Source organism: Carassius gibelio, chromosome B2 (assembly GCF_023724105.1).
Source record: "Carassius gibelio isolate Cgi1373 ecotype wild population from Czech Republic chromosome B2, carGib1.2-hapl.c, whole genome shotgun sequence".
Taxonomy (NCBI): domain Eukaryota; kingdom Metazoa; phylum Chordata; class Actinopteri; order Cypriniformes; family Cyprinidae; genus Carassius; species Carassius gibelio.
In genome coordinates this window covers 4,267,288-4,286,866 of record NC_068397.1, presented here as the reverse complement: position 1 = coordinate 4,286,866, position 19,579 = coordinate 4,267,288, and the positions used below count along the sequence as shown (strand labels likewise).

At 38.4% G+C, this 19,579-nt stretch overlaps 1 protein-coding gene across 3 annotated transcripts in view; it reads left to right on the top strand.

The window, feature by feature from the left end:
* The window catches only part of LOC127950908 (dipeptidyl aminopeptidase-like protein 6), a 177,031-nt gene that overhangs the window by 155,649 nt on the left and 1,803 nt on the right, over positions 1–19,579 (top strand). For all 3 annotated transcript variants that reach the window (XM_052548323.1, XM_052548322.1, XM_052548324.1), the window contains 17 exons: positions 601–755; positions 1,541–1,638; positions 2,222–2,348; positions 2,652–2,690; positions 2,761–2,868; positions 3,764–3,855; positions 3,994–4,041; positions 4,113–4,225; positions 8,430–8,483; positions 11,450–11,548; positions 11,636–11,705; positions 15,137–15,331; positions 15,410–15,464; positions 16,028–16,145; positions 16,223–16,281; positions 18,450–18,522; positions 18,640–18,713. In XM_052548323.1, coding sequence (XP_052404283.1) covers positions 601–755; positions 1,541–1,638; positions 2,222–2,348; positions 2,652–2,690; positions 2,761–2,868; positions 3,764–3,855; positions 3,994–4,041; positions 4,113–4,225; positions 8,430–8,483; positions 11,450–11,548; positions 11,636–11,705; positions 15,137–15,331; positions 15,410–15,464; positions 16,028–16,145; positions 16,223–16,281; positions 18,450–18,522; positions 18,640–18,713 — 1,577 coding nt within the window. The remainder of the gene's footprint in view (positions 1–600; positions 756–1,540; positions 1,639–2,221; positions 2,349–2,651; positions 2,691–2,760; positions 2,869–3,763; positions 3,856–3,993; positions 4,042–4,112; positions 4,226–8,429; positions 8,484–11,449; positions 11,549–11,635; positions 11,706–15,136; positions 15,332–15,409; positions 15,465–16,027; positions 16,146–16,222; positions 16,282–18,449; positions 18,523–18,639; positions 18,714–19,579) is intronic.

The following is a 19,579-nucleotide window of genomic DNA, read 5'->3' as shown; positions in this document are numbered from 1 at the left end:
ATGTCCCAGGTGCTCATGTTAGTGGAGCAGGTTTGAACAGAACAATTTGACAAAAAATGTATTGACATGCGTAGTCATCAGGGCTTATATTTATGAACAAATGTCTTTTTAAATCATCAAGCAGATTTTGCATAAGAATGTATGAACGTTTATTGAATAAGGCCTATTCTTGCGCAATAAATAAATAAACAAATAAAATGAGTCCTGTCAGTGTTGTTCTCTTGTATGTTACTTAATGTCTTAATGAGCTCTAGAGGTGCAGTTTGCAGGGTTACAGACTCATATTTCACATCCGCTCTGTTCCTCCTCCAGCTCTCGGCTGTCAGCTGTATGCAGTGATGGATGAGACTCCCGAGGCAGCAGCCTACAGGCAAATGAATGCGATAAATCACACGCGTGGTTTCTGCACATGTTGCAGTTATGTATTTTGCAATGTGTTCTCTGTCCGCGGTTGCTTGAAAGGATATTTAATCATTTAACGCATATTAGGATCTGACAGAGATGCGGTCACCACGCAGCAAAGCTTTACAACACACAAGACTTCCTTGAGTTTCAGTTTTGTGTTTAATCCACTCGTGTTTTATTTGTTTGTGTTCACAGAGGAGATCTTCCAGAGTCACATCGCTCACTGGTGGTCACCAGATGGTCTCAGACTGGCATATGCCACCATCAATGACACTCTGGTGCCCAAGATGGAGATACCCATGTTCACAAACGCACTGTATCCCAGCGGACAGGAGTACCGCTACCCTAAAGTAAATCTCTGCAGCTTGTTTTTATGATCAAACCAAGGCTTGGTTGTGTATGTTCCTCAGTGTCAGCATCTTCCAATGTCTTTGTAACCTTGAAACGGGATCTGATGGTTGCTGCTGTCTTGAGTGACATTTAAAGGGACAGTGCGCCCAAAAATGAAAAATCTGAAAGACTTTTTTGTTGGAACGACATGAGGGTGAGTAAATGATGACAGATTTATCATTTTTGGCCAAACTATCTCTTTAAGCACTGTAGTGACAGTTATGGCAAATCTGTAAGTTTATCCTTTTATGCAGTATAACTAATTTACATTTATCCATTTGCCAGACAATTTTTTTCCAAAAGCAGCTTACAGGGCACTGAAAGTATAGTCTGCATTGGGAGTCGAAACCATGACCTTTGCAGGTGCTTTACCAGTTGTACTTGTACTGGAACGGATAAATATTATTTGTTTGTTAAATATTATTGTGTTTCTCACAAATGATTCTAGAATCATGTGGTTTAAAGGGATAATTCACCCAAAAATGATCATATACTCACCCTCAAGTTGTTCCAAACTGGTCTGAGTTTCTTTCTTCTGTTGAGCACAAATGAAGATATTTTGAAGAATATCACAACCCATTGACATCCATAATATTTTTCAATGACTACTTGTCTTACTGTTTGTTTTCCAACATCTATTTTTTTTTATATCTTTATTTGTGCTCAACAGAAATAAACTCATTTTCATTGTTCAGTGAAACACCCCTGTAAGGGTCCCGTGATGAGATCTCTGTTGTCTCTGTAGGCTGGGGAAGAGAACCCTGATATCTATTTGTCAGTGGTGAGTCTGAATGGCCCTTTACACACAGTGAGGATGAGGAAACCAGAAGACCCCAGAATCAGGTGAAGCTCTGCCAGGGACCACACAACAACATCTGCCGCATTGGGCAGTTTTGATAACCAATTTTATTATGCCTTCATTTTGACAATATACACTACCACTCAAAGGTTTGGAGTAAGAAACGTTATATAAATGTTTTTGAAAGTCTGCATTTTTTGGTAAAAGTACAGTAAAATCTATTGTCTTGTATTGTGGTTGATATATATTCCTGTGATGCAAAGCTTGAAATTAGATCAAAATATATATATACTGTCACTTTTGATCAATTTAATGAGTCCATTCTAAAGAAATATATATATTTCTTTAAAAAAAACAAAACCAAAAAAAAAAAAACCTACCCCAAACTTTTGAACGATATCGTATCTCTTTAACAAACTCTGTAAACAGGCCAGAGTCAGACTAATGGACTGCATTACTCGACAGAAGAATGGCTTTAAGAAAAGCTTTTTAGAGCATTTTTGAATTTTTGAATTAAGCTACTGATCAGAATCCATTTTTTAATAAACACAATTACCCACTAATAGATGTACACAGGCTCTATTTGACACAGTTTGAAGTTGTACTTTAACCAGCTTCCCTCTGTAGGAAAGATTACTACATCACCATGGTGAAGTGGGCAACCAGCACCAAACTGGCAGTGAACTGGCTGAACCGAGCGCAGAACAACTCCATCCTGACCTTGTGTGAGGCCACCACAGGCATCTGCACCAAGGTTTCTTCTGATATACACTAGCACACACTTAATTATCACTAGTGTCTAAGTTTCATAATAATGCTTAGTCATTAAGACTGTAAATTAACACGAATGAAAGTGTGAGAATTACATCAGGCCTTTAATTTTCCAGAAAAGGCTATCTGGGTGACAGTGCCTGTTGTTGCATCCAAATGTATTAAAATGCATGTCAGTTCAATGAATGAAAATATTAGTTAGTGCTTCGGCTGTATATAAAAGGACTTTGTCAAACTAAAGGAGACATACTGAGAAAAACCCAAAGATCTGTCGGTGTGTTTTCAGAAACATGAAGATGAGAGTGACAGCTGGCTTCACAGACAGGTGAGTCACGCATCACACGCGTGGGAAGTGTGTGTAAGAGTGCTGCTCCAATCTCCGTGAATCTCTGCAGAACGAACCCCCGCTGTTCTCCAGAGACGGACACAGGTTCTTCTTCACCCGAGCCGTTCCACAGGGTGGCCGAGGGAAGTTCTTCCACATAGCCATGTCCACTTCCCAGGTGAGCTGTCACTGAGAAACTACACGCTACTTAGGAAGGTTTAAAGAATAGTTCATCCAAAAATGAACATTTTCTGATAATTCACTTACCCTCAGGCCATCTAAGATGTAGTTGACTTTTTTTCTTCAGTTGAACAGTAAGTAAAATGAATACCTGTGGTTATATCTGGCGATATATTGAGTTCTTGTATGTTCGGTCTGTGTAAGAAACTGAACTTTATTTACAACATTACTGTCTGTAATCCATTGATGAACCAGTCATCAAAAAAGATTTGGTTCTTAAGAATGATTCGTTCGACTGTTTGGTAAATAATGTTGTAAATAATGTTCATTTTCTTGCACAGGCCAATTGTTTCCCTTCATAAGACCTCAATATATCATCAGGAGCCACGGGTATCAATTTATCCTTACCTGATGTGCTTTTAAAGTGAAGTGACATTCAGCCAAGTATGGTGACCCATACTCAGAATTTGTGCTCTGCATTTAACCCATCCGAAATGCACGCACGCACGCACGCACACACACACACCCAGAGCAGTGGGCAGCCATTTATGCTGTGGCACCCGGGGAGCAGTTGGGGGTTCAGTGCCTTGCTCAAGGGCACCTAAGTCGTGGTATTGAAGGTGGAGAGAGAACTGTTCATGCACTACCCCCACCCACAATTCCTGCTGGCCCGAGACTAGAACTCACAACCCTTCGATTGGGAGTCCAACCCTCTAACCATTAGGCCACGACTTCCCCATGATTTTTCTGATGCGAAAAGTGACGGTAGCCATTGAATTGTATATATTTACGTGTACATCTTCGATGGCCTGAGAGTAAATAAACCGTATCCCTTTAACATCATGTTAAACGTAAGAAGTGACTTCATGTTTTTGTTGTTGTTTTTTTTGTAGCCCAACAGCAGCACAGACACACTACAGTCGCTGACATCAGGAGACTGGGACGTGACGGAGATATTAGCCTACAATGAGGACACCAAACTTGTGTAGGCATATGAGACCAGCAGCTTTCAAAAGACCCCAGATGCTGGATTCTGTCCATGTTGTCAATAAGCACTAAAATAAAACAATATGCTATTATCCACATTTTAAAATAGATATCTGTAACAGTAATGTCTTTTCAGATACTTTTTGAGTACAGAAGACGATGCAAGACGGCGTCACCTCTACAGGTATGACAGATGATGTGACACACTGATGTCATCGGGAAGCATTGCACTGATGACATGTGTTGTTTTTTTAGCGCCAACACCGCAGGATCCTTCAACCGCCGATGTCTGTCTTGTAATTTAAGCTGTGGATACGTCAGTGGATCATTCAGTCCAGATGCTAACTACTTCCTTCTCAACTGCAAAGGTTTAATGCTTTTTCTGTGCAAAACATCTCTTAATATCTGGTCTTGTGTTAAAGATTTTTTTTACAAAAATGCAAAAGAGGTGCACACATGCCACAAAGCCGAACAGGGCTCAGGTGCAGGAAAAAAAAAAAAGTAAAACCAAAGCGAAAACAAATGTGATGTCCACACACTGATATAACTGCTCCATAAAATTGTTTTATTGCAATGTTTTGACCATCAGGCACAAATTGAGGTACAACTCTTTATAGGTAACAGGTGATCATCCTAATTGAACAAATATGCAGGTAAACTCCCACAAAGAGAGGGGGAAAAACTCAATAACCAAAAAAAAAAAAAAAAAAAACCATCCCTAAACTTGATTAAAAATACAGGTCAATTCCCAAGCAATAAGCACTCCTCAAAATGTTTAAGAGAGGCTTAATATAAAATTCTTCATTCAACCCAAAAGGTGACAAAATATTTAAAGTACAAATCCAAAAACATTCCCGATGTAAAAGTTTCCTCTCAAAATTTCCCCCTCTTGATGGTTCTGCCATTCCAGTGGTTTAATAAATTAGAATTTTTTTATTCATATGTCGTACACTTTCAGGATGAATACTACATAAAGTTTTATAAAGGAGGCCCCTGATCTAACTAGCATGTCACGCAAATTACTTTGACATTAAAAACCAGTCAAGAACCATATTAAAAATATGAGACAATTTAGAATCGCTAGAAAAAACGTTCCAGTGCCTGTATAAAACTTAACAGAATTCCTCACCCAATGCTGAATACTTAACAGCACAATTAGGGCCACTGCCTGGTTTTGTATTTAGAAAATATATTTAAAACTATTTTACCCATGATGCTGTACAGAACATTCCATCCATTATAGAGTAATATTGAATACAGCTCTGCACAGCCCCTTGAAGCACCACAGAATGAATCACATCTCCCTCAAAATATTTAAATATTTTTATGTATATTAACATTTTGCAATGAATTTAAAATACATTGTTATATCATTGTCATAAAAAAAAAAAAAATATTCTGCATTGCTGCACACAAATCCGCCGCGAACTCTATGGGTGCCGCCATTTTGCCTGCCGCCATTACTGCGTGCCTGCGAAGTGTGACGGTGTGACCAGGTGGCAAGGAAGTCGACCGGAAGTTGAAGTCGGCCGGGTGCCGCCATCTTGTAGCAGAACTTCACTTGCGTTAGCATTCCCATTGACTCCCATTCATTATGGCGTCACTTTGACAGCGAATAACTTTACATCTGAGGCGTTTAAAGACTCCGTTTGTCCATTATTTATTTCTAAAGATACACGACAATGTATAAAGGGCTCCATTACCTTCTATGTTACATTATGGCCCCGTAGAAACAGTTTTTGTAAAAATAGGCTAACGATTGCGTCATAACAACGCGACTTTCTATCACATTACCGTACAGACAGGAGGAGAAGCTCGCTGGCAATTAACTTAATATGGCGTACTGGCATTACATTTTAAAATACTTTACAAAATAATTAATCAGAATATTTACTCCTGCTCACTCACGACAAAGAACTCCCCGCTCAAGCTCGCCGTCTCTGCAAGATTAACGATGGCAGTTTGCACGCACAGCTACTAGAAGATTTACATCTGTCAGACAGGTTGCTGACGTCGTTAAGTTTAGTTTGAGTCTGCGCGTCAGAAACGGAAGTGCTAAAAAATGCCAAAAATGGGCTTCACTTGTCTCAATTGAGTTCCAATGGGGTCGCTGTGTCCATTTCTTTTACTGTCTATGGGTGTGACACTTGCCGGTGCCCTGTAATGATATTTCAATGAAAGCGGATCCTGCTCATCAAAGAAAATGTCTGGTGAAAGGGAACATTGGGTAGATGATGTCAGGCAGTGGCCAAAACTTACTGATAAAGGTAATTTATTGACAACATAATGTAAAAATATGTAATGTAATGTAATGTAATTAAGAACTGCATTAATTGATGAAAACAATAAAACTGAATGCTGTCATTACTAACTGTGTTGCTAATATGTTCACAAGCTTCAAATAACTATTGGTCCATCCTTAAAAATATTCTTGTTTGCCATAACCTGACCGACCCTGTCACTTTAGGACCGACCCAATTAATTATTTTTCTCTCCTTTTAGTCCGACGGACTTGCCGATTGTAATTGCGTTAAAACCCACAGATTTTTACCCTTCAAACAATTAATACAAATGCAATAAAATTTGAGATACACGCAATTGACACTTTTCACACACTCTTACGCCACACATCCATTTTCTCATGCACAGAAAAATCGCGAAGCAAAGAGCACACGGAGACCAACAGACTAGACAGAGCAGGTGCAACAAAGATTCGTGAATTTCACAAACGGTTTTATTCCAGGCCTGTAGTTTTGTGCTGTTGTTAAAACAGCCAACCACACAACACGCTCTTCCCGGCACAACTGGACACCATACGTACTAAAAAAACGAAATAAAAATAACTTTTCGTACAGCTAACATCTGCTACAGCCACCTACGGGACCAACACGCTACTTCTGCTACTTCCTTAGCAGCAAGGCACGCAGAAACAGCGGCGCTGCTTTACTTCCGTGTTTCGCCGGATTTGTGTTTAATAGAATACTACACATTTTATCTTATTGAAATGGAACATTCCACAATAATAGGCAATAAGCACTATTAGACCAGAAATAAATTGTAATGTAAAGTCAGTGTTTCAATGATTTGTATTCTCTTTATGTAACTGCTCACTGCCGAGAGTTTGGCTCAGTGACTCTGGCTGATCTGAGTGTGTTAGTCATGACATCATTACCCTGCTGTGTGTTTGATCAACAATAAAGCCTGGTTACCATGGTCACTGATCAGTTTAGCAGGGTCTGATGAGTACAAGGAAAGGTCGGTGTTTGTGCAATTATTAATTGTGTTATGAAGTCAGAGCAGAGCCTTTATGTTCCCTGCAGCATGACGCTTGTCCAGACCTCAGCACAGAAAGATCAGTTCCGATGATGCATCCTCCCACCTGTTGTGTGGATCAAACCAAGCATTGATAGCAGAGGTCAGTTTTAGATGCTGTTTAGGATCCAAAAGAGGTTTGAGTGCATTGATGAATTCCCAGCTTTGAAAAGAGCTCATCTGATCAGTAATTATAGTCACGGTGTCAGTGTCATGGTTTCCACAAAACTATGAAGAAGCACAACTATTTTATAACACTCATAAAAATAAGAAATGTTTATTTGTTATTGTTTTCTGAAGGATCGTGTGAACCTGAAGACTACAGTAATGATTTGGCTTTGTTGTACATTGTAAATTGTGTTAAAAAAGAAATATAATATTTCACAGTATTACTATATTGTTATTTCTGCTCAAATAAATACAGGTTTGGAGAGCAAAAGAGACTTATTTAAAATAAATAAATAAAATAAATTTAACTGACTCAAACTTACAATAGTGTGCATTAATTGTGTACCACAATATTCTTTACACTTTGGTCAATAATGATATAGATCATGACATACACAGTTTATAGAAAATTAATAATAATAATAATAATAAAACTACTCCAAAAATAATGGTCCTTATGATAATTTCCAAAGTATCAATAATTTGAATTTATTATTATTATTATTATTTAATACTGTAGTCATGTACATTGCAGTGAAACTGCTTCATATATATACAGGTCCTTCTCAAAAAATTTGCATATTGTGATAAAAGTTCATTATTTTCCATAATGTAATGATAAAAATTTAACTTTCATATATTTTAGATTCATTGCACACCAACTGAAATATTTCAGGTCTTTTATTGTTTTAATACTGATGATTTTGGCATACAGCTCATGAAAACACAAAATTCCTATCTCAAAAAAATTATTATTATATATATACCAGTATATTGTCCATGTGTAGGTGAGTCTTTGGTAACTGTAACATGAAGCCAGACATTTAATTAACGTCACAAGATGCTTACATAGGATGCTATCCTGGCCAAAAAACACCCACTTTGGAAGAAATCATCTGTGCGATACAGAAAGTGGTTACATGCCATTTAGAGATGCGTTTTACCTGAAATGGGTTTTATTTCACATATATAATAACACACACAATATGTATAGTGTAATGCTCAGATTCACACAAAGCCTAGCATGATTTTGTGAGAGGGGATGACATGAATGTATATGCTGTCAGACACTAATCTTGTTTTTGCGTGCAGGTCCCGGTGTGCCTCACACAGCCGTGTACAGCACCAGAGACGGAGAATACAAGAGTGAGTCTGTTACTGCATTAAATACAGACACACAATCACATTCACTTTATCAGCTCTGCACCCAAGAGCTTGTTTTACCAGAAAGACAAGATAGAAGACCTACAGTAGGTGGCCAAGCAGAGTGCGCTTTCTACCACCGCGTGCACCGCTGCCGCATTTGCAGCATTTGACGCTGATTGGGGGTTAACCACAAGTTATCAAACAAACCCATCAAAGCCCATTTTCACAAATAGCCATTACATTTGACGGATGCAGCCTGAAAATTTTTTTTTTTTAAATATTTAATATTAACAGATGAAAATTTAGTAGGCCTACTTATGAAGTTATGTGCATTTTTTAGAATGAATTCAAACAGGATAAGTGTCAAGCCTATGTGCCTGTGCATATATATTTACTCTAAGCTACACAGTATTACACCATATTTTAGATTTGAAACATTTAACAGGTGTGCAGTATTATTGATATAATATTAATTATGTGTTATATTATCCTAAAGAAATGGTGGCTTACTTTTAATCGGAGCATTAAACATGGTAGTCTATTTTGGTGAGCTAGACTACATACATGGATCCATATGCAAAATGTCAGTATTCTTACATATTAGGCCCATTTTTGTCACAAGTAAATGTTTAATTTATATTTTAAAATCCTTTAATAAAACAGCATGCATTTTTGACATGCACATACTTTGTTATTCGTTACCTGTCCTTTATTTTGACAGAGAACTTCTTGGGAAATAGATATCTGTTTGTACACTGATTTAGAAATTACTGCGTGTTTTGTTATTTCCTTTATTTTAGTTAAAGGTGAGGCACTGTATAATTTCGCTACCATTATTTAGACCTAACCTAACTAAAACAAGAAACGAATAAATTAAACCTGGCCACGATTTAGCTAAATCACTCAAACTGAAAAGAATGGATGAATAAAACGTTCTCATGTTTAAACTCAAGTTCTTTCATTATAATCACCAAAGTGCACACCATGTAAAAAATAGCTTCATTTATTGGCAACTTTAGTGATTTTAAACTGAGCTGCCTTTACTTACTTTTATACAGTATAAATTAAAAAAAAAAAAAAAAAAAAAAAAACTGCAGCAACATTTAAATATCTCGGTTGTAGACTTGTGAAGATTTATTTTTAATGCGGATCCCGTACAGTAACCTAAAATAATTATTCACATATAAGAATCGTTCATATTCAAGTGTTTGTGCAGAAAATGAAAGCGAATTAGTGAATTATTAAATGTAAGTTTCAAGCCTTTCATAATTTGTAACATTAATGTGACTAATGTCAAAATATGTTTTAGAACTAGGCCTAGATAACACGCAACTCTCAGTCACCTTTTCAATCGTTTTGTTTTTTATGGCATAATGCACACATCCTTAAATGTAGTCTAAACATTCCAAGTTAATATCCTATTTTTTGTACTATTTCTAGTTTTTCATGTCTCAGTTTTAGCCTATTATTACTTATTGTGTTCAAGGTTTTTTTTTTTTTTTTTTTTTTTTTTATTGTGACGCAATTAAGTCTTATGAATGTGCAGCTTTGTACACATCGATATGTATGCTTGTACAGTGGACCAATGGCCAAGGTCAGGATTTTTTTGTTTAAAAAATTTTGAACTAGCCTGTCGATCGAAATGAAAGCCCCTTAATACAACACAAGGAAACTGTATAATTTTAATGTTTTTTATAATGACCATTGCAGTAAAAGTCTTTGTGTAAATTTATGCAGCCTGCAGCCTATACGACTATCTCATGTTTTGAAAATAACTTTCTAATAATTAATTTTGAATTATTTTGCTAAAGAATTTTAAGGATGTTATAATGTTAAATTACAATAATTTTTGTTTTGTTTTGTTAACGCCATGGCCCTTCAGCGGTGGTACTGTGGCCGTATTAGGCATTTTGGTTGGCCACCTACTGTAGTTATGTGCTTTATCAATGGTGTCCTAAGTCCAATGCGATACACAGAACACCTCAAATGTGAATTAACATTTATCAAATTGTGTACACCATGTCTGTAAAGAGTGTGAGCAGAGACAAAGGAGAACCGCTGTGTGTTTAGCATAATTAGCAGTGATCGGCCTCTTGGGAGAAAAAAGGAAGCAGGACAAAACAGACTGATCTCTTGCTTTAATTCACTATTGGGAAACACAGCAAGTCAGTTGTGTTTATTTTGATGCCCATATTAAGAAATAACAGTATTTTTACACCAAGAGGTCAGGGTTTAGCAGGATAGCATGACCCTGTAAGCCCCTAATAATTGTTGTAGCTACACCACTATGGGTGGAGAAAGTGGCCTTTTCTCCATTTAAAATACTTGTGTATTCTGATGGAAAAAGCATACAGTATCATTAATATTTCATTATATTATTGTATATTTTTTTTATCAGTGTGCTATATTACAAGCAGTATTGTTTGGGGTCCGACTTTTTATTGTTTTTTTTTTTAAAGAAATGAATACATTCATTCAGCAATGATGCATTAACTTGATCAAAAGTGACGGTATAATGTTTCTACCAAAAGATTTCTATTTGAAAATTCTTTGTTTTTTAATTTTATATTCTTTCTTTTAACAAAGAATCCTCAAAAATGTTAGCATGGTTAGCAAAAACAGATTAAACAGCACAACTGTTTTTAATGTTAATATTAAAATAAAACATAATAATAATAATAATAATAATAATAATGATAAACTTTATTCTTTTTATTTATTAATTTATTGAGCACCAAATCAGCATATTAGAATGATTTCTCAAGGATTGTGTTATGTATGCTAAAAAAAACAGCTTTGCAAAGGCATAAATTACATTTTAAATATATTACAATAGTAAATAGTTATTTTATACCTAAAAAAAAACACACAATATTACTGATTACTGAATATTACTGCACCCAAACTACAGTATATTTTATAGTAGATAACCATCTACTATATGTGATTCTCTCTGTTTCCCTCAGAGCTGCTGGATGTGGAGCTCAATGAGCAGTTGAACACCACTGTGAACAACACGCAGATGCCCAAAGTAGAGTACAGAAAGATCAACATAGAGGATTACAGTAAGTATCTTACAGCAAACTCTCTGAGTCAGTTTTTATAAAGCTGATGATTTTCAAAGCACAGTAACTTTCCCATCATTTGCACAGGTCTCAACATCCAGATCCTGAAGCCAGCAGCGTTTACAGAAACAGTGCAGTACCCCTTACTGCTGCTGGTGTAAGTGATTCACACACACAGAATAACTGATACATGTTCCACATGGCAGTCAAAACACAAGAACGGTGTACTGGTTCACAGTGTTGGGGGGAATGCATTACAAGTAACGTGAATTACATAATCTGACTACTTTAAGTAAGTAGTAAAGTAATGCATTACTTTTTTAATTTAGAAAGAAATATCTGAGTTAGGAAAAGTAACGTCTCGGTTATGTATAAAACCCTTGTTCCCTGAAGGAGGGAACGGAGACATTACATCAGAAAGAGACTGACGAATGGGATCGAGAGCCCAATTACCTTTGAGTGGTTACAAAACGAGCTAATGGTACACCGAGTACTGCGGAATTTGCATTGCGAGCTCCACCCCACAGACCGGACATATAAGGAGCAGCGCGACCCGGCTATTCAGCGGAACAGTGACTCGCTCCTTCAGGGAACCAGGATTACATACGTAACCAAGGCGTTCCCTTTCAGTCTGTCACGTTCTACTTAAAGTCAGAAAGAAACTGACAAATGGGGTCCCTTACAAAATGCCACATGGTTGTCTTCCAGTGACCTGTGTGAGTGGTAGCACCCTGTCGTGAGGCCAGCACGAGCGAGGGCCTATAGCTTACACCGAATACACACCAGCCCAGTGGAAATGATAGGTCCAACCACGGGGTGACGGTTTGGAGGTTTGGAGAAGACAGCCCCGGCATGGGAGGCGTAGCGTCCCTTAGCAGCTCCAAGTAGCAAAGAGGGCATGAGAAGGCAATGTGTTCTTGAGCCAGCTTTGCATGGAAACTAGCAAGGGGAGAGGAGAATGATAGCGGCGAGGAAGCACGTCGCCAACTGCTGTTCGTGGCCTCTTTGGACCCGGAGGTAGAGGAAACAGCTCTTTTAGTGAAGGTTTGGGTACCAACGGCCACAGGGCCAGTGGCGGTAGAGAAAGAAAACGAGAACAAAGGATTCTCCCCCAGCCCTCCTCCGGGGGAAGGAGTGGTCCTTCTACCATCTCCTGACGAGCTGACGTCCCCAACTCCGGGTCACCCGTCTCAGGAATGCCGCATGGCATGACACTTGGCAGGTTTAGGGACAGAGATGGGCTGCGACACCCTTCTGCGGCCGTCTCCTCGCTGTGGCCGGGGTAACGTAGGAAACTGCAGGGGGGCACCCTCGGCAACGACCAGGCTGAGGTGGCTCTGCCGGCGGCAGAATGGAGGCAGCAGTGGGCCACCAGGGCAGGATGTGTCTGATTTTCTCAGACCACTTCAGGGCAGCAGGAAACTGCTGGGCAAAATTCCCTACCGCGTCGCCGAAGAGGCCAACCTGGGAGATCAGGGAGTTGAGGAGCTGAGTACGATCAGACTCCCTCATGTCTGCCAGGTTCAGTCATAGGTGGCGCTCCTGACCACCAAAGTGGACATCACCTGGCCCAAGGTGTGCGCAGTAACGCAAAGTAACGCAATAAGCGGTGCGCACCTTCTCCAAAACCCCTGGGTCAGCACTGCCCACATGCAGCTCTGTGAGCAGCTTGGCCTGGTAGACCTGAAAGGTGGCCATGGCATGCAGGGCAGAGGCGGCCTGACCCGTGTCTCTGTAAACCTTAGCCACAATCGTGGATGAGAACTTACAGGACTTTGGAGGGCAGCTGGGGACCACCACACCATGCGGAGGCGCTCTGCAGACACAGTTGCATCGTAACAGAACGCTGCACTTGGGGAATCCCAGCATTCCAATTGGCCGCTCTGCCATCGAGGGCAGTGAATGAGAACATGAGCCATTCACAAACACAGTCTCAGCGTGCTGAAAGCCCAGACACGTGACACAGCGATCGTGGCCGTCACAAGAAGTGACATATCGACCGCAACCAGAAACACACGGGCGAAATTACATCTTTAAAAAGATGCAAACTCAGAACGTTCTATTTTAGCTCAATGGAAAAAGCTCTTTTAGTTTCTGAAGCACTCAGGGGAATGCGGGAGCTGACGCAGGAAACCTAGATGAACCGCTGAATCGCGTCGTCACTCCAACAACAGTTGATTTATTTGTACCACTCCAGTGAAGCAGCAAACAATGTACTCGGCTCTCAAGCGAAAGCTTGAATGCGAGTTGCTCAAGCTGCTCCTTATATAACCACTCTGCGGGGCGAAGCTCGCGATGCAAATTCCAGAGACCAAGGTACTCGGCATACCATTGGCTCGTTTTGTAACCACTCGAAGGTGAATGGGCTCTCGGGCGAGATCACATTCGTCAGTCTCTTTCTGACGTAACGTAGAACATGACAATGCTGGAAAAATGAAGAATCTGCAGGACATGGGGGATTTTTCTAAAAAAACAGAACTCAGTTTAACTATTCAGAACAAACAAGCGACTCCTGAACAACCATCAAAAAAACTAAACAAAAAAAGTCGTAGATCATCCAGTTAACCAATGGTTCCCAAACTTTTGATGGGGGTTATTTGAATAATTTCAGCTATTTTCTTTTCTTTTTTTCTTTTTTTGTGGACCAATTGTAAACATATTTTATGTCAAATATCTTACTTGGGACAGTACAAAATAAAAACGACATGCATATTGTATGGTCTACTAACATTTTCACAGATTCTGTAAGGGGTTCCCAAACTTTTGCATGTAACTGGTCACTTTTTTAGTTCAGCAGAAATTTAGGTTAAAGCATCTATGTGCCTATGTTTGTTTCCCATGTATTGACTGACAGCTCTCGTTTTGCCATGTTGATAGAAATCGGGAGTAAGGATACAGCCATTGTGAGAACATGATGCTTACTGTAGGTCTAGACTAAATATGAACATGTGTTTACTCATCTCACTGCACAAAAACAGATTCAGTATTCCCCAAAATTAATAAAAAAGTCAAATGCAAATTCAGAATATTATACAAAACTCCAATAAACCACCAGTAGTCATTGCTACTGACTCCAATTCAACCATAACAAGCAAGCATGACACATTTGTGTTTGATTTTTGTTATTGCTGAATAGTGTTGAACTTTCTTATCCTGCATCATATTCTTCATGCAATTTGTTTGCTGCTCCCTCTACTGTACAGATGTGGATTTACATTTTCTTTTCTGCGCTTTTGATGTGAAAGGGCTTTTTAAAAACAAACAAACAAACAAGCCCTGCCTATATTTAAAAATCTCCAAGTAACATAACACATTACTTTCCATACCTCCCATTGCAGTAGTTCTAAGTAAATTAGTTACTTTTTTAAGTAATGAATTACTTTTAAAAGTAACCTTCCCCAACACTGTTAGTTCAACAAAGACAGAAGTGTCTCAAAAGCATGAGAAAAATTGTACTGATGTTTTTTGCTTTGTGTGACCACAACAGACTGCAAAATGTAGTAGATCAGAAGCTTAGTTTTGATGCACTGAATTGTGGTATTGTTTTGAGGCATTTGTTTGATCAAATGCTTTGATTTGCTCTGGTAGGGACAGCACCCCCGGTGGTCAGATGGTGACGGAGCAGTTTCTGGTGGACTGGACCACGGTGCTGGTCAGCTCCTTCAACACCATAGTCATGCGTCTGGATGGTCGCGGCAGTGGCTTTCAGGGCACAAACCTCCTCCACCGCATCAAGAAGAAGCTGGGGGAGTTTGAGGAGAGAGACCAGCTGGAAGCTCTTAGGTCAGATCATCCTCACTAAAACGAAAGCAGCATCAGTGCTGTGCTTCATACTTACATCTCTTCTGTGATTCCCTGCAGAGTGATATCACAGGAGCCGTACATTGACAGCTCAAGAACTGGAGTTTATGGAAAGGTGGGTTTGCCTGGTGACTGTTGAGGACCATTGAGTGTAGTGATGCTAATAACTTCACTGCATTTTTGAATGGTGTGAGAATATTGAGAGTTGTTAACATAAGGCAAAGGTATTTTGTGTACATATTTTAACATTTTTATTAATATTTTGAATTGGCTTAATTGGCTTCATTTTATATTTTCATTTTACATTACATTTTTAAAAACCATTTAGGTTTCACTTTTTTTTGTTTGAATTATTTTCATTTTTTAGTTAGTCATTTTAGTGCTTTTTATTTATATTTTATTTTAGTGACATTATCAGTGAACAAAAGTAGTTTTAGTTTACTATAATAACCCTGAACGGAAAGTGATCATTATTACATTTTGATGAATGATTTCAAAGAAAACCTTTCGAGTATCTGGAATAGCATACAGGGATGATTCATTCAGAATAAAAGCAGGAACACATAGTGAGTCTGTTTTGATTTCATGTTGCTTTTAGGAGGTCTGTATTGATGTGATGTATGATTGTCTCATTCAGCATCATTTATGTTCCTGCATCACCTGTTCTGTCTGCTTCAGGCATATGGAGGATACCTGGCCAGCCGACTATTACGCTCAGATGATAATCCAAATATGTTTAAATTCAAACTCAAGTGTGGCACGGCCATCTCTCCCATCACTGATTTCTCTTTATATGGTATGATGTCATATCCAGTGTTTCATCAGAATAAAATGGACTCATTTCAATGGTACTCATGATCTTCTGTTCTGCAGCTTCTGCATTTTCTGAACGCTATTTAGGAACACCGCAGGCCAGTAAGAGAGAATATGAGGTAATGTACAGCAACAAGAGATGGTTGAGGGTCAGCTCAGACAAATCTGTTACAACTTATTACATGTAATCTGGATTGTGAAATCAGAACACAAAAATTAAGTTCTCGTACTTAATCATATAATTTAAAATGTTAAGGTGCACTAAGCGATTTTTGCCGAACGATGTTGATATTTTGAAAGCCCCAAAACAAACACGCCCACAGCCCGACAGGAACATAACACTTTGACCTACAATATCTAGATTTCAAGTTAATATTTCAATAATTTCAAAAGAATTGCTAGTTCATTGATGTTGATTAATGGTAATTTTATTTATATATATTTTTCAAAACAATAATAATCCCATTTAAATCTATAAACTAGTTATTTCCAAAGTAATCTAAAAGTAATCCAAAAGTAGTAAGAATACATTACATGAGTCCTGATTGAATCTTGATTACATTACTGAGTACAATACAGTATTGTTCAAAATAATAGCAGTACAATGTGACTAACCAGAATAATCAAGGTTTTTCGTATATTTTTTTATTGCTACGTGGCAAACAAGTTACCAGTAGGTTCAGTAGATTCTCAGAAAACAAATGAGACCCAGCATTCATGATATGCACGCTCTTAAGGCTGTGCAATTGGGCAATTAGTTGAAAGGGGTGTGTTCAAAAAAATAGCAGTGTGGCATTCAATCACTGAGGTCATCAATTTTGTGAAGAAACAGGTGTGAATCAGGTGGCCCCTATTTAAGGATGAAGCCAACACTTGTTGAACATGCATTTGAAAGCTGAGGAAAATGGGTCGTTCAAGACATTGTTCAGAAGAACAGCGTACTTTGATTAAAAAGTTGATTAGAGAGGGGAAAACCTATAAAGAGGTGCAAAAAATGATAGGCTGTTCAGCTAAAATGATCTCCAATGCCTTAAAATGGAGAGCAAAACCAGAGAGACGTGGAAGAAAACGGAAGACAACCATCAAAATGGATAGAAGAATAACCAGAATGGCAAAGGCTCAGCCAATGATCACCTCCAGGATGATCAAAGACAGTCTGGAGTTACCTGTAAGTACTGTGACAGTTAGAAGACGTCTGTGTGAAGCTAATCTATTTTCAAGAATCCCCTGCAAAGTCCCTCTGTTAAAAAAAAGCATGTGCAGAAGAGGTTACAATTTGCCAAAGAACACATCAACTGGCCTAAAGAGAAATGGAGGAACATTTTGTGGACTGATGAGAGTAAAATTGTTCTTTTTGGGTCCAAGGGCCACAGGCAGTTTGTGAGACGACCCCCAAACTCTGAATTCAAGCCACAGTACACAGTGAAGACAGTGAAGCATGGAGGTGCAAGCATCATGATATGGGCATGTTTCTCCTACTATGGTGTTGGGCCTATTTATCGCATACCAGGGATCATGGATCAGTTTGCATATGTTAAAATACTTGAAGAGGTCATGTTGCCCTATGCTGAAGAGGACATGCCCTTGAAATGGTTGTTTCAACAAGACAATGACCCAAAACACACTAGTAAACGGTCAAAGTCTTGGTTCCAAACCAACAAAATTAATGTTATGGAGTGGCCAGCCCAATCTCCAGACCTTAATCCAATTGAGAACTTGTGGGGTGATATCAAAAATGCTGTTTCTGAAGCAAAACCAAGAAATGTGAATGAATTGTGGAATGTTGTTAAAGAGTCATGGAGTGGAATAACAGCTGAGAGGTGCCACAAGTTGGTTGACTCCATGCCACCCAGATGTCAAGCAGTTTTAAAAAACTGTGGTCATACAACTAAATATTAGTTTAGTGATTCACAGGATTGCTAAATCCCAGAAAAAAAAAATGTTTGTACAAAATAGTTTTGAGTTTGTACAGTCAAAGGTAGACACTGCTATTTTTTTGAACACACCCCTTTCAACTAATTGCCCAATTGCACAGCCTTAAGAGCGTGCATATCATGAATGCTGGGTCTTGTTTGTTTTCTGACAATCTACTGAACCTACTGGTAACTTGTTTGCCACGTAGCAATAAAAAATATACTAAAAACCTTGATTATTCTGGTTAGTCACATTGTACTGCTATTATTTTGAACAATACTGTATGTAATTTGTAATCAGTATCAGACTACAATGTTTAAGTAATCTCCCCAGGACTCTCTCTTACATATGGTGTTGGCTTGTATATCTTCAGATGGCACGTTTAACAGACCACATGGAGCAACTGAGGGACAAAAATCTCTTGATAATTCACCCGACAGCTGACGGTAACCTTTGATTTAAACAAAGCTTCTTGTGCTTTACTTTAGTTCTTAAATACATGCTTTTTTTCATTTGTTTAACTGACACTGGATTGTGTGTAACATTTCTTTCTTTTCATACAGAGAAAGTCCATTTTCAGCACACGGCCAAATTTATCACCCACCTGATAAATGAGAAAGCTAATTATACATTACAGGTAAGAGCTCATCAGCAGCTATTTAAAGCTCTTATGTTTCTGAATTACTTAACATCTTTTTAGTGGTGTTTGTTCCATCAAGAATCACTATTACTGTTACATATACTGATCTGAACAAAAAACAAAACACTAACACTATTGCAACTACATAGCAACTCACTTGAAACCAGCAACATGCTAAAAACACTGCGAACAACCAGATCATAAAATGCTAAAAATATTCATACACTGTTAGCAACATGTCAAAAAACTCAGACACCCTAGCAACAAACAAAAAACACTTGGACACCCTTAACAACCAGATAATAACATGGTAAAAAACATTGTACATCCTTAGCAACATATTAAAACACTCAGACACCCTAGCAACAAGCTAAAAACACTCAGACACCCTAGCAACAAGCTAAAAACACTCAGACACCCTAGCAATAAACAGAAAACACTTGGACACCCTTAACAACCAGATAATAACATGGTAAAAAACATTGTACATCCTTAGCAGCATATTAAAACACTGAAGACACCCTAGCAACAAGCTAAAAACACTCAGACACCCTAGCAATAAACAGAAAACACTTGGACACCCTTAACAAACAGATAATAACATGGTAAAAAAACCATTGTACATCCTTTGCAACATATTAAAACACTCAGACACTCTAGCAACAAGCTAAAAACACTCAGACACCCTAGCAACAAGCTAAAAACACCCAGACACCCTAACAACAAACAAAAAACACTCGGATACCCTTAACAACCATATAATAACATTGTAAAAAAACATTGTACATCCTTAGCAACATACTAAAACACTCAAGACACCCTAGCAACAAGCTAGAAACACTCGGACACCCTAGCAACATGCA